The sequence below is a fragment of the Acanthopagrus latus genome, chromosome 20, assembly GCF_904848185.1.
Source record: "Acanthopagrus latus isolate v.2019 chromosome 20, fAcaLat1.1, whole genome shotgun sequence".
In the NCBI taxonomy this organism is placed as follows: domain Eukaryota; kingdom Metazoa; phylum Chordata; class Actinopteri; order Spariformes; family Sparidae; genus Acanthopagrus; species Acanthopagrus latus.
Genome location: NC_051058.1, coordinates 20,780,807 through 20,795,845, shown reverse-complemented (window position 1 = coordinate 20,795,845; position 15,039 = coordinate 20,780,807). Strand labels below are relative to the sequence as shown.

The 15,039-nt window shown below is 37.7% G+C and overlaps 2 protein-coding genes across 5 annotated transcripts in view; both read left to right on the top strand.

The window, feature by feature from the left end:
• Positions 1 to 3,467, top strand: part of scn4aa (sodium channel, voltage-gated, type IV, alpha, a) — a 28,074-nt gene extending 24,607 nt beyond the window's left edge. For 2 of the 3 annotated variants that reach the window (XM_037081270.1, XM_037081268.1), the window contains exon 28: positions 30 to 1,330. In XM_037081270.1, coding sequence (XP_036937165.1) covers positions 30 to 1,330 — 1,301 coding nt within the window. Of the gene's footprint in view, positions 1 to 29; positions 2,030 to 2,664 lie in introns of those variants that run through there. The other variant, XM_037081269.1, reaches the window with a different exon arrangement.
• A 4,317-nt stretch (positions 3,468 to 7,784) lies between these two features.
• On the top strand, positions 7,785 to 14,935 carry cd79b (CD79b molecule, immunoglobulin-associated beta). 2 transcript variants are annotated; one of them, XM_037081285.1, is made up of 5 exons: positions 7,785 to 8,165; positions 10,153 to 10,479; positions 10,622 to 10,740; positions 12,737 to 12,790; positions 14,437 to 14,935. In XM_037081285.1, exons 1-5 carry the CDS (start codon positions 8,114 to 8,116, stop codon positions 14,524 to 14,526), a joined length of 642 nt encoding a protein of 213 aa, XP_036937180.1. In that variant the 5' UTR covers positions 7,785 to 8,113; the 3' UTR covers positions 14,527 to 14,935. The 2 variants fall into 2 exon arrangements, 1 of the variants encoding a protein (XP_036937180.1); XR_005071814.1 differs by lacking the exons at positions 7,785 to 8,165; positions 10,153 to 10,479; positions 10,622 to 10,740 and adding an exon at positions 12,498 to 12,640 and having other exon boundaries at positions 14,437 to 14,525.
• The last annotated feature ends 104 nt before the right edge of the window (positions 14,936 to 15,039 follow it).

The following is a 15,039-nucleotide window of genomic DNA, read 5'->3' as shown; positions in this document are numbered from 1 at the left end:
TGATTGTAGGTTATCTCTTCTCATTTCAGGTACGATGCTCTCAGATATAATTGAGAAGTACTTTGTCTCACCAACCCTGTTCAGAGTGATCAGACTGGCCAGAATAGGCAGGATTCTACGTCTTATTAAAGGAGCGAAGGGCATCCGAACACTTCTCTTTGCTCTGATGATGTCACTTCCTGCCCTATTCAATATTGGCCTCCTGCTCTTCCTCATTATGTTCATCTTCTCCATATTTGGCATGTCAAACTTTGCCTATGTCAAAAAGCAAGCTGGAATAGATGACATATTTAATTTTGAGACATTTGGTGGCAGCATCATCTGTTTGTTCGAGATCACAACGTCCGCTGGTTGGGATGGGCTTTTACTTCCAATGCTGAACAAGGAGTATCCAGACTGCGATCCAGACTTTGAGAACCCAGGCACGGATGTCAAGGGTAACTGCGGCAACCCGGGCATGAGCATGATCTTCTTCTGCAGCTACATCATCATCTCATTCTTGGTGGTGGTCAACATGTATATCGCCATCATCTTGGAGAACTTCAATGTGGCGCAGGAGGAGAGCGGTGACGCACTCTGTGAGGATGACTTTGAGATGTTCAATGAGACTTGGGAGAAGTTTGACTTGGATGGAACTCAGTTTATTGAGTATAACCGGCTCTCAGATTTTTGTGATGCCTTGCAGGAGCCGCTGAGGGTCGCAAAGCCTAACCGGCTTCGCCTGATTGAAATGGATATGCCCCTGGTAATAGGGGACAGGATCCACTGCCTGGACGTCTTATTAGCCGTCACACAGATGGTCTTAGGAGACACGGTGGAGATGGCTGCAATGCGGGAGAGCATTGAGGCCAAGTTCATCCTGAGCAACCCCACCTCAGACTCCTTTGCACCGATTACCACAACGATGCGCCGCAAAGAGGAACAGTTGGCTGCTGTAGTCATTCAGAGGGCGTACCGCAACCACCTGCTGAAACGCTGCATACACCACGCTGCTTTCATGCACCGCTCTAAGAGGATGGGTAGAAAGGATGATAGTGAAGATCCACCAGAAAAAGAGGGGATGCTTGCACGCAGGATGGGAGTGCTCTATGGGAGCAATGTGGACCTTGCGGATGAGATGGAGCGGGCTGCTTTAGAAACTCTGGCAGGCCAACAGCTTCCTGATCCAGAGACACTGTCATATTACTCAGAGCCTGACTGTGGTACAGAATACCCAGAGCCAAATATCATGGTTGTACCTGTAGAAATTACTAATGAGGTGTTATTACATTCTGCCCCTAACCAATACCTCTTGGCACTACACGCAAACCTGAGAGAGTCAATTGTATAACAAACAGCAGAATAACATTTATTATGTCCCCTTGTTGTTTTACACCATTTAATGTAGTAATGTTAGCTGTTGATAAAGGAGCTGAAATTCCCACTGTAGAAAAGCTTACACAGTGCTATGGAACGTTAAAAATGCATTTTTGATAATTTAACTTAAAAAAACAATTTATCTTTCTTCATGCAATGTTTAAGTGTCTTTTTGGTTTGCAGGTGGTAACGGGGTAAATAGTCTTCTCTGAAAATAACCATATCTACATCAGCAAATATAGCCTCAATTAATTCTCAATGAGAACGATAGCCAAATAACTTAAAATGAACACATTGTGTAATGAATGAGAATTGAGACAAAATCACCAGTGTTACATCCCACTGTAGCATCCTTTCTGCGCCTGTGATGCATTTTTTCTGAATGTTTGAGGGGGTAAATGGTACTTACATTGACATTTCAAAAATGTAGGGAAAAATGTGATCTGACTCGTCAACATTGAACTGCACACAGGCTTACACGAAGTCCAACACTTCAAATGTCTTTCTTCACAATTACTATGAGCCAACGAAAAACTTGCTTGTGTTCGTTGTTGTAGGGAAACATCACAGCAGACCAGTCTCAATCTTGAAATGCAAGATAGACCAAGGTTTTGCTCAGACTGTGTTTCTGAAAGAATCCCCAACATATTTCAAACATTTGGATGGATTTTAGGTAAGTAATAACTTTGCTTTTGGTATGCTTATTACTAGAAAGCAAAACCATGTACACCAGTTCCCATCCAAAGAGTAACTTGACAATTAATGGCAGAACCAGAAGGAACAGTTACAGGATTATATGATTTGATGCTGTGTTTAAATCATACAAAGTGTGTAAAAGTCACTGGACTCTGTGTTGCCTTACAAGATATGCATTATTTTTGCTTCCTCTCATGCGGCACTATTAACCAAATCTACGAAACAATATTTGAATAATAAATTAGTATGCACGTGAAACTACTTCATATCGAGAGCCACATGCAAATTGTAATATTTCATGGCTACAAATGATAACAATGGGAGTCACCTGTTTTCATTTAAAAAAAAAAAAAGAGAACACAATCCTAGAAAAATTCATTCTAATTCTTTTAAATAGATGATTTTCTATTGTGGCATTAATTTAAACATGTATAAATTAACAAGTAATCTGAATCTTGATCGCATTTATCAAAGTTCACCAGTGAAACCCTGATCTCTGTTATACTATATTAGTTAACAATAAAATGGGCCAGCTAATGCAGTTTACATCTGTCCCTGAGAGGCTCGTTCAGAAAGTCCCAGTTTATATTGCACTATTTATATCCCTTCCAGGTCGCGTTAGAGCAGTTGACTGTGTAAGACTGAGAGACCTTCCTGTTTTCTAAGATGACTTCATCACTGATATCTGCATGTCTTATAAATGTTTTGTCTATTTCTCTGTCGTCAGCCCCTTCACACAGATCTCCAAACTCAAAGCAGTCACTTGTTTTCAAATTTGGTTGGTTTCAATTTCAGCATTTAGGTTCAAAGGTTATCTGTGACTGTAAACTTAAGATGTGATGTTTACATTAGCATGGTTGCGTAGCAGAACTGCTCATCTCTCTCTTCATTTCAACTGTTTTTCTGTATTTCTCTTCCCAATAACACTAATTAGAGCAATAAAACAAATACTTTGTTACTGGCTGTACATTTTAAAATAAGTTTTTTTCTCAGGTTGTAACATAACAGACACAGCTGAGTGCTGGGTTAGTTAAACACATGCCTCTGGAGTTAAACACCACACTTCCCAATGTGTAGATAATCACACCTTAAAATATACAGATATCTTGATGCACAGTGGATCTAGTCACTTCAAGCTTGTCCTCGTGTAGAAAAGTAGGCTTCACGTGCTGTTGTGTAAGTCTTAAGTTAATTTAAAATGTCTTACTCTGAATATATAAACATGAACAACATAAGCACTTTTACAGTTTTCTAGTTGTTTTTTTTTACAATAGACTATAGAGGGTTGTCTCTTCTCTTGTTTTTGTGTTCATCACTGTTTTAACATCAACCCAATGAATGTTTCCTCTACGAGGGGTCTCTTTGTCTTATCATGCTGCCGCAGCATGGCAGTTATTCCTGTCAGAAGTCCGTAATCTTACCTGCAGCAATCTGAATTTGAGACTGTCACACTGCTGCAACACTCAGCAATGGTCTCCTCTGATGGTACAGTCAGATCCACAAGACAGCGTCCTCCTTTTGTTTACATTTCTAATGGAGGGAGAGTCACATGGGGAGCTTTACTGGTACACCCAAAGTCACTGTTGCCTGTATATACATTTTTGTTTTTCTGTATTGTACATTTATATCATTTTGTTATTGTACAAATTGTAACTATATTCTGAGAATAAAATACTTCTTGTAGGGAAAAGTAGGCTGTTCATGGTGTCACTAGCTGTATTCTGTGTTGCCTGTGAGACTTCACTGGTATACTGAGGCCCTCTGGTGGTTGTACGCTGAGCATAACACACTGCTGACTGATGGAACTCCACCTTCTGCCACTTGTTTAATATTTAAACTTGAGTGAGTGACTTGCTAGGGCTGAACAATATCCCAAAAACAATCAAATCATGATAAAGGAGAGGTCATTTTACATTTAATTAACTTTAAAAAAAAAAGTATGTAACGTGATTTCTTCCAGGCTCTAATATTTTGATTAATTGTTCTGCCCTGTCAAGAGAGCACTTATCCTTTATAAAGTGTATTTCTGCCTTTTGATAATCAGATGTTTTCATAATTGAAGATCTCTACAGTGTATTTTGGGGTGAAATTTGAACATTAGGGTGTTGCAGCCACAGCTTATTACACATTTAATGGATCAGTGATTATTTACAGAGGCCGGAAGAGCAACAAAGGAAGTATGGCTCATTGATGCATTCTACAAAAACACAATGTAAATTAGTCTAAAACACTTTTTTGAGCAATGATGGAGCTATATGGCAAAAGCTATATGAGGCTTTGACAACACAGACAATCTTTGTTTACTGTTAGTTCAATTCAACTGTAGTTTTGTTCATGGGGTTTGCTGGCAATAAGAAAAATGTAGTATAATTGTCAGTCTTGGCTTTAAGGATCTCTGTTTTTAATGTGCATTTCATCTGTCATCTTCTTATCTGCAGTTCTGAAACCTGAAACAGAAAACTGATCTGCTCATTGCAAACAAAAACAAGCACCGCCTCTTACAAGAAATAAGGGGGTGGGCTGTCTGTTTTATTCAGATATTTTTGTCACGCAGAAGTAACATAAATGGGATGTGAGATTAGCTAAAGAGTTCCTCTGCAAACATGTTTTCAGTTCTGGTTGCCAGGCAGAGCAGTGCCATTCTGTTCCTTGGGCCTTTTTCAAAAGGAAACCTTGATGTCAGCACACATAAATAATTAGGACCGTCTCTTGTGACTATTATAATTATTGATTTATCTGATTTAGCTGATTTTTAGAAAAAGGGTGATCAAAATAGCCACAAATTATTTTTCTTTTGATTCATTGATTCTCCCTCCTCTGGCAGTTGTTTAATTTAAATCATTCTGGGGCAGTGGACCCTGCTTATACAAAGTGAAAGACTGAAAACTGAGACTAATTCTCTGAGTCACCATTTCCCGTCAGTGTTACATGATTGTAGGCAGCAGTATACCTCCTGCTCACACACTATGAAAACTGATTCAACTCTATACGATAGATAAAAACTAAGTGTTGCAAGATGCTTATTTGCTTAGAGAGTTGGGGAAATTTGATCAGCATGGCCGACCTGAAAATGTCACTCTTGACTGCATGTCGATGTTTCATAACAAGACTAAAAGTCATCCAAGTAGCCTTAAGTTCACAATTACAATGTTAATGTGCTGCTGATGTTTTGCAGTTATAATATTTATCATATTCGATCCCTTAGTTCCATCTCGAGACCTTAACCCAACAGCATGGAGATAAACGCTACTGAGACAAGTAAATCCACTACAAATTAAGATTTCAGTATTGTCATTACGAGCTCTAAGCACCAATATGTCTTACCTCAAACTGACAAAGCAGGATGTGAGGTGGTAAGGTTTGGTCCAGTGCAGACGACAGCGTTGTCCTGAAGTACTGTGTCGTCATTTGTTCTTTTTCCTCACCAGATGTCATTTGACCCAAAACAATCTCCCTGTCGCCTGAAAGATGAAGAGCAACAAGCCAAAAAAAGCCAGAATGATTACAGGCCTCGTGCTCAAACAAACACTCATGACAGTACACATTTCTTTAAACTGAAACACACAAGATCTGGTAATTTATTTCTGGTTCGATGTACACGCACGAGTGCAGACAAAACAACGGTCCATATACTAGTTGTTGACTTTGTCCTCTGTGTTTGGCACTGTTTGATCACACATTACAGTATCTACCGGCTAATCGTTTGACTTTGTTGCCATCTTATACTTATTGATACCCAGAATAATGAAATAAGCAAGTTATGTCCTTTAAATGTTTGTTAGCTAAAAGAAGCAATTTGAAGATGTCACTCTGGGCTCTGAAACTGTTTTCTGAGCATTTATCACATACAGTCATGGAAAAAATTATTAGACCACCCTTGTTTTCTTCAATTTCTTGTTCATTTTAATGCCTGGTTCAACTTAAGGTACATTTGTTTGGACAAATATAATGATAACAACAAAAATAGCTCGTAAGAGTTTAATTTAAGAGCTGATATCTAGCCATTTTCCATGGTTTTCTTGATAGTAACCAAAATCACTTAAGTTCTTACATCAATAGCTATGGCACTGTACTGCCAAAAACACTGCTTTTAAGCATTCCATGTTTTCTTTTCTGTTTGCTTTAAACACATGATACACACAGGAGATAGTACTTGATTGCGTAACCATTGTTTTTGATGACTGAAGCCATGCGTCTTGGCATGCTCTCCACCAGCTTCTGACATTGTTCTGCTGTCACAGCAGCCCATTCCTGTTGCACAAATTCAAACAAATTTGCTTTGTTTTTGGGCTTGTGGTTCTCCATTTTGAGTTTGATGATTTTCCATAGGTTTTCAACTGGATTCAGATCTGGTGATTGAGCAGGCCAAGGCATGGTGCGAATGTTGTGGTTCTCCATCCAGGCTTTAACTGACCTTGCTGTGTGGCAAGGGGCATTGTCTTGTTGGAAAATCCAGTCATTCGAGGCAGGAAAGAGTTTTCCAGCTGATGGAAGAAGACTGTTTTCAAGAGTAGCCCTGTACATGACCTGGTTCATTCGCCCTTCACACAATTGCATTTGCCCTGTTCCACTCATACTGAAACAACCCCAGATCATCACTGATCCACCCCCATGTTTTACTGTAGGGGCAAGACAGTCTGGTTTGTAGGCTTCTCCAGGCCTCCTCCTAACCAGTAAGTTAGCTGGAGTGGGCATCAACTCAAAATTGGATTCATCACTGAAGAGAACCTTAGCCCAATCATCAACAGTCCAATCCTTGTGATCCCTAGCAAAGAGTAACCGGGCCTTCCTGTGCCTTTCGTTGATGAAGGGCTTCTTCCGTGCTCTGTGTGACTTCAGACCAGCTTCAACAAGTCGGTTTCGAACTGTCCTTGCCGAACAAGTCACATTTCTCGACAGTGCCCACTCATTTTGAAGGTCCCTGGAGGTCGGACGACGATTCCTGACACAGGAACGGACGAGTGCACGGTCATCTCGTGGGGTAGAGAGACGTTTCCTGCCGCGGCCAGGTAGCAATTTGGTAGTGCCGTGTTCGGCTTGTTTTTTCTTGTTGTAATGAACAGCTGTCTTGGAGATCTTTAGTTTTTTTGCTACCTGTCTCTCACTCATGCCAATTTCCAGCAGTGCCAAGATGGCTGCCTTTGTGGCTTCACATAATTCTTTTGTTTTAGGCATTATGTGAGAGCTGACAACTTCTGAGTTGTGCTATGGCTTGAATGTAAGCAGGAAACCACTCTAAGCCTTTGCATGTGCAGTGCTGCTTATGACATGAAATGGCCTCTTATATACCCTGGGAATACAATTAAGCTTAAGAACGTCAAATAGGACATAAAGTATTATGTGATCAGCTGCATTTTTTGTCGTGTTCATTGTATTATACCTTTAGTGGTACCAGGTATTAAAATGAACAAGAAATTGAAGAAAACAAGGGTGGTCTAATAATTTTTTCCATGACTGTATTTCTGACATTTGATAGACGATTAAGTGATTAAATGATCAATCATGAAAGAAATCCGCAGATACTGAAAATGCTTGTTGCAGCTGTGGCTAGAATAGATATTATGTAAGGCAAAACTTTTCATTTTCACATTCTATTTGAACACGTCAGGACAGACATAGATGCTGCTGAAGTATTGTTTTGGTATCGAGACTGAAACTCAGGCACTGTCTTCGAACAAGTATCACAAATGTCAAACAATACCAACCCTAGATGTAATAAGATAATACTGTTGTATCTCAAAAATTCAAATTCCTGCAAAATTACCTTTCATCTCCCCTGTTTAAAGCATTGTTTAATTTGACCTTATAAACAGAACGCATGTGGATGAAATTGGACCAGGTTTTAGTGTTAAAAGTGTGGGTGGTTCACAGTTATTTTGGTTGGATGTTACACTCCTCTTCCCCCTTATTTGCCTGAGATTGAAGCAAGTGTTATCGACAGCACACCCACTGGTGCACACACACTTCTTGTCCTTGTGTGCAACATTTTTGCGACTGCAGAGAGACTCAGACATACGAGTGGACATCAGCAATCGAAATATTTTCCTTTTTGCATGTCATCATGCGCTGGTTGCTGGCTGGATACTGCGGGCTTGCTCTGATCAACATCTCAGGTAAATGTCAACTCTTGAAATAAAATCAATTTAATTTGTGATTGAAAATTGAAAATGATCTAAACAACAGTTAAAGCCTTAGTACTAAATTTTGCATGTGAATGTAGCATTCAGACGACAGCAACACAATCAGACAAATCATTTCTTATTGTTTCACGCAGCCATTTGATCGTTATTCTTTGTGTCTGTTTAACCACAGATACAAGAGTTTTGCATGTTATTTTTGACTCCACAGTAGCATTACTTCCTGGCCATCTGGGGGGAAAGAGGAAGTTGTCCTCGGAGACAAAGGCAGATTTCATCTTGTTTATTGTAATGAACTATACTGACAGAAACCAAGTTTTTTTTATCTGAATGTCAGGTTTCTTACATCAGACTTAAAAGTAAGATAATGAACATAACAAAAGAAATGATTCATTTAAAATAAATATATACTTGAGGTGTAATGAACAGTGCGTTATGAAAAAACACATTTATAAATGTATATATTATTAACAGCTGGGTTAGGGTTAGCTGTAGACTCTTCACCCTGCTTGGTTGTTATGTTAGGGATGAGCTTGAAGCTACACAAAGCACTTTATGTTTAAACTGTCTACTTGTGCAGTAAAGTTGCATACAGCTGCACGGGAAGCTGCTGGGATGTAGCAGGGTCCTGTTTCTAATAAATAAATAATTTGCCTTAGGATCAGTGCAAAGACTTGTGTACTTCTGGATACTGATTCCAGCATTTAGGCGGTACTGGAGGCATTTTTAATATTAGGTATTGACATTGGAAGAAACCTAATAAATACAGCAAACTTTGAAAACGAACCAATACAACCAAGCAACCATTCCCAACATGGATATCTAGACTGAGCAACAAAAACACTTCAGATTTGATGATGTCGCTTCAGGTTGGATTAACTGAAGCATTTCTTCTAGTATCTCCTCTCTTGTCCAACACATGCGTTTATACAAAACATGCCTTTATACTGCATGAAACCCACAATGTCCACAGCCCGGAAACGATCAGTTGATCAGTCTACACTGCAGCTAATGATTATTTAGATTGAGTAATCTGACAAAAGTGTTTCAGAGACGTAGATAATTTTCTAGTTCAGATTATGGTTTGTGAGGATCAAAATCTCACAGGGCCGAAGCTGATTTTGTTTTATTAAAGCAAAAGAGGAAATATTCAATTTACTATCACATAAAAAACGGGGAAAAAACAGCAAATCTTTACATTTGAGAAGCTGAATTAAGCAGTAGTTTGGCTTTTTTTCTTTGTTAATAACCTCAATGACTAATTTATTATCAAAATCACTTCTGATTAATAATCTATCAATTGACTGATTGTTTTGGCATCAGCTAAGACCATTGATATATAATTAATATCTGGTCCATGATAACTCATTTCTGTCTCAACCTACAAGTACAGCTTGATATTTAGTGCTGACGCAATCAAATAATTGACGATCCAATTTACGGAAATGTATTAAGTGATGTCATTTATCAAGTCAAATGCAGAACAGTATATGGCAGGTTTTCTGTATTTGCTGCATTTCTGTTTTAAGTCATTGTAAATGTATTTGTTTACACATTTTCCTTTTTTTTTACTGAGGTGCTGGCAACAGTTATATTTCTAGTTCCAAATTTTATATCTTGATTTTTTTTATTTTTACTTTTGGTTGGACCAAATAAGCACTGTGGAGTCACTGCCTTGTAAAATTATGACCAAGATGTCTTCCCTTAAGAAGAACTCTTGAATGTCTACATTTCAATCCTCTCCATATCCATTAAGTACATTGTTCTTCTTGGCATTACATGTGATGTCCAAGCCAGCATCATGTTGGAGAGGCATTCAGTATACTTATGAACAGCTGACGATCAGCACTGCAGGGACAATATTCAGCCAAATAATCTGCATATGTGTTTGTCTGGAGACACTGATAGTAACTGCTGATGTATCTGTGTCACAATGTCCCTGAACCTTCTTTTCTCTGCTCAGTGGCTCTAAACATCATCAATCCGATCAGACAGAAGCCGCGGTTCTATGGAGTGATGACCTACAAGCCAGCCGTGGTCATTTACTGTTTGAGCCCCAAGCAAAACCAGTCAGCCACTGTGGAGTGGTACAAGGCTAACAAGTACAATGAAGTTCAAGAAAACAGAATACGGATATACCCAGATGGCAAAAAAATAGAAATGAATCCCAGGGAAATTACTACGCTCCGTTCCATTCTCCAAATCTTTAATCCGAGGATCATGGACACAGGAGTGTACTTCTGCAAGTTAAACGACGAATGGGGACCTGGCACTGAAGTTCAAATTACCAGTAAGAGGCTGGAACTACATGTGTTCTTTGCCGGCCCACAGACACATGATGCATTGTCACCTCGAGCAGTATTTCACTGTACTTAATTATCAGATCACTTCTGAAAACACATTTTTTCCTCCATATATCTTTCCTCTCACAGGACCACTTCTCCGTGACAAGGCACTGTACAGGAGCAATATCAAGGATGGTCTCATTGTCCTGCAGGGCCTGCTGCTGGCTGTGTGTATTGCTGCTGTACTGCTACATAAACGAACAATGGTGAGGATGAGAAGAAAAACCTGCGACAAATATTTGGTTTCCCAGACTGTGCTGCTGTTTAGTGAAGCAGTTGCATAGGAATTAGATGGAATTAAACCGCAGACTAGGGCTACAGCATACGATCATTCATTAACAATTATTCTGACAATTATTTAATCGATTAATTGTTTAGTCTAGAAACTTGAAAAATTGTCATCAAAGCTGAAACTGATGTCTCCTAATTGCTTCTTTTGCCCAACCAACAGTCCAAATCCCATTTACTATCATAATTTGCAATGAGAAGCAGTAAATCCAGACATTCAGAACGCTGGAACTGGCAACTGTTTGACACTTTTGCTTGAAAAATTCCTGAACAATGACTCAGTTATCAATAGTTTGCAAGTAATGTTCTCTCAGTCAACTAATCAACTAATCAGCTTATCATTGCAGGGCTACTATGGTTGTGTATAACCATATGAATACAAAAACAAAGGAAGAAGTAGATGAGACTAATCTCTTATGATCTGGTTGTTTGAGGAACCTAAGCTTGAGCACTAAGTACTTCTATACTAACTTACTAACTATAATTTAGCACATAACAGTACACTTACTGACATATCCTTGCCTGTAATATTACTATAACATTTCTATGATCATTCAGTTGTGTCTTTGCTGCTGAAAATACACCCCAGACCAAGCCCACTCTGTGACAAAGTATTTTAGGGGAGACATGTCTACAGATAAGAGTACAGAGATACACTGGCTTCAAAGTACGCTAAAAATTGGACTAAAAATTGATGGTTATTGTACCTTATACAATATATACATTTCAAGTTTATATCTAGTTTCATTTCTGTAAGGACATCATATTTTGAGAAACTATAAACCTTAAATGTTTATTCCTAAAAATAATGTATTATATTAATACACTTTATTAATATAGCACCTTTACAAACAGAGTTTATAAAGTGCCATGCCAATCAAGGAAAAGCAGGAAACTGTGGAAGACAATGACAAACAATCAATGACAGATTTGTTTTAACTTGGTTTTGTCTTGGTATTATGTTGGGTTAAGGTTTGTGCCAACTGCCCTGTTAATTATTAACAATCAAATCATAGTATTACCATCTGCACTGTTATAGCAGCCATGAAGATGAATTTAAGAGGGAGTATACAATAAACTCACTGAACAACTAGCAGTAACTACAATATAAAAACAGAAAATTGAGTATAGTGATTCAGCTGAAAGGAGAACCACACCCTCCAGGTTCAGTTTGGCTAGTAGCATTAAGGTGACATCTAAAATCTAAAATCACTGTATTGATTAGCTGGTTAAAACTCACTGTAGTACCACCTGTAACAACACGTCAAGCTATTAATACCTCTAACTAACTAACTAACTAACTAACTAACATGTGAAGCACAAATAAACCAACCGTTTTGTGGACTAGCTCAACTGCTATCGCTAGCTACGTTAGCTAGCATACCGCAGCTAATTGATAACGATAAAAGAATGATTAGCGGAGGCTTTTCCCGGCATAAGCCTTATTATTACTTGTGATAAGTTACCACAGTCGCTCGAGCTAAAAGATATCACTGACCCGTTTTAGTTGCAAGTATTAAGTTCCTGAAATATTTTTTTGGACACCGAAACCGGATGCCTCATGAAGATAGTGTTGCCTAGCAACAGGGCTGTTAGCCACAAACGGAAAGAAGTAGCTTATCAGTTTTCCTTTTTCAGTCCGTCCTCGTCATCTTAAGTGCTCGTTTTATCTTCTCATATATTTGTTTTAGGTTTGGGTCTTTGATTAAATAGTTTGCCACTGATATATGTGTTGTTAAAACCCCAGACTACACGACTTTTAGCCATTTTTTCAGTCCAACTTAAGGCAGCACAGCTAGCTAGGAGTGTTCCATCACGGTATTAACGTCGCCATTTTCTCCAGCTTAAGTCATATTTTTGTGCTTTGCGTTATGTTATTTATGTATTTACCTTTGTCATTTCTTCTTCGAACAGGGTGAAAAGTCTGACAGCATTTATGAGGAGCCTGAAACTGATCACATCTATGAGGTTGGTCTCTATTTCACAGCAGTATTGATCGAAGATGAGGTTTTCTCGTCTGTTTGTATCATTTATTGATCCCATCGTTTGGAAGCTCATTTCTGCCAGCTAAAGAAAATCATGAAAGTTAAGCTTGATGAAAAAAAAATCTCATCGTAAATCATTATTATGAGATTAAAAATCATAATAATCCGATTTAAACAAGTCCCAATATTCAGATTTTTTTTCTTAAAATCAAAATTATGGGGCTAAAAATCATAACGATGACAAGAAAAGGCAAAGTGTAGATATAAAAGTTAATTCTCATAGTTATGATTTTTTATGTTTTATTTTAGTTTTTGTATAATAATTTAATTTTTTATCCAACTGTAAGACTTTTTTCTCTCATAATCTGACCTTTTTTTTTTTTTTTTTTTACCAATTAAGCCTTTTTATCTCACAAATACCACTTTTTTTAGTTATTTCAACTTTCATAACATAATATGAGGTTTTATCTCATACATCTGACCTTTTGTCTAATATTTATGACTTTGTATCTCATAATTGAGGTTTTTTTAATCTCAAACATTAATTTTTAATTTTATCCAACTATTATGAGTTTTATCTCATAATTAAGACTTTCATGTCATAATTTGGCCTATTTTTACCTTTATGTCTTTTTATCTCATTAATAGGACTTTTATCACATAATTTCAATTTTTATCACATATTATGTTTTTTTATTCCATAACTTTGACCTTTTATCTCATAATTATGACTTTTTATGTTATAGTTTAGATTTTTTAATCCTATAATCAAAAGGTTTTTTTTTATCCAACCAAGAATTTTCTCTCATAGTTTCACCTATTCTATTAAGACATTCATCTTATAATGTGACCTCTTTTTACCCTTATCTCTGTATATCTCATAAAGTATGACTTTTATCTCATAATTTTGACTTTTTAATTCATAATTATGTCTTTTTCTTTCATACTGTTGGCTTTTATCTCATCACATTACATTTTGTGTCATAATTGTAATATTTCATCTCAGAATTGTGCCTTTTTATCTCATAATTATACATTTTTATCTCGCCTTTTATCAAATTCTAAGTTTTCAGATCGGAAATGAGCTACCATACAATTGAGAAGAAATGTCGCAGCTGTGTGTTTTTACATGCAGACAGCAGGACACACACCACTGAGCTTTTCACCACAATTGTGTCTTGTTTGCAAATGTGCCCCTCAGGTGTCAAAGTGGAAGTAACTCCAGTGAGCCTTTTTTTGCAAGAACAATGACACAATGAGTCTGGAGAGTTGTACTTTTAGGCTGAGAATAGATAGATAAATAGATTGTATTGCTGTTTTCTTCTTGTTTAAATCACGTTCGGCTGACTTTTCGGTTCAAACAGCAGCATTTACTACAGATTTTTGATTTGTACACTTTTCTGTAGAGCGTCAGGAGAGACAGAGATGCTAATAGAAACAAGACGTTTAAATGTCAACGCTGCTGTGACTACATTTAGCATGTATGCATTTCTGAGTAATGTCTTGATCTGTGACTATGCAAATTAAAGCTTTACTGAAATGCCCAAACTGAGTCATAAACTAAAGGCCGCACAGGACCCACGTACACACACGCTAACTGACTGATACTGTCTTACTTCCGTCTCTTAGGGTTTGGCGATTGAGACATGTGGAGGAGGTCTGTACGAGGAACTCTCTGTTTACGCCCAGCCCGAAGGAGCCGAGGCCCCGTGGGAGTGAGACTGAACTACTTCTAACCTCCACACTTCACCTTAACGTCTAAATTATATGCTGTAAAGAGTCAGATGTGCAGATCGGTAATTTTCTTGAGTTTTTTGTAAATGTGCGACACCTTTTTTAGCTTTTTCTAAACCGCTTGTAATATCTGCTGTTGATTTTAGGCTGTTTAATGACTCTGGATTGAATTAATCAGGTTCGATTTCACATTTTTTGGTGCTTAAAGAGACTTTTTTTGTGTGTGTTTGTGTGTGTGGTTTTAAAAATGGCTTTTCTGGCTTTGACAGTTTGATTATTTAAGAACAAGCTCTTCACAGATGTGGTGTGCACTAGAGCCTGAGCTACTTATTCCTGCTGTGTGATTATGTTAGAGAATATGTAAAGGGAATAAAAGCAATAAAGACAGAATCCATTTGCTGTAGAAAGTCCTATTTTTATTGTCTTTTAAGGGTATAAATATAAATATGGAGAAGCTGAATAAATAAGTTGATCAACAACATTTTCATGTATAAAAAT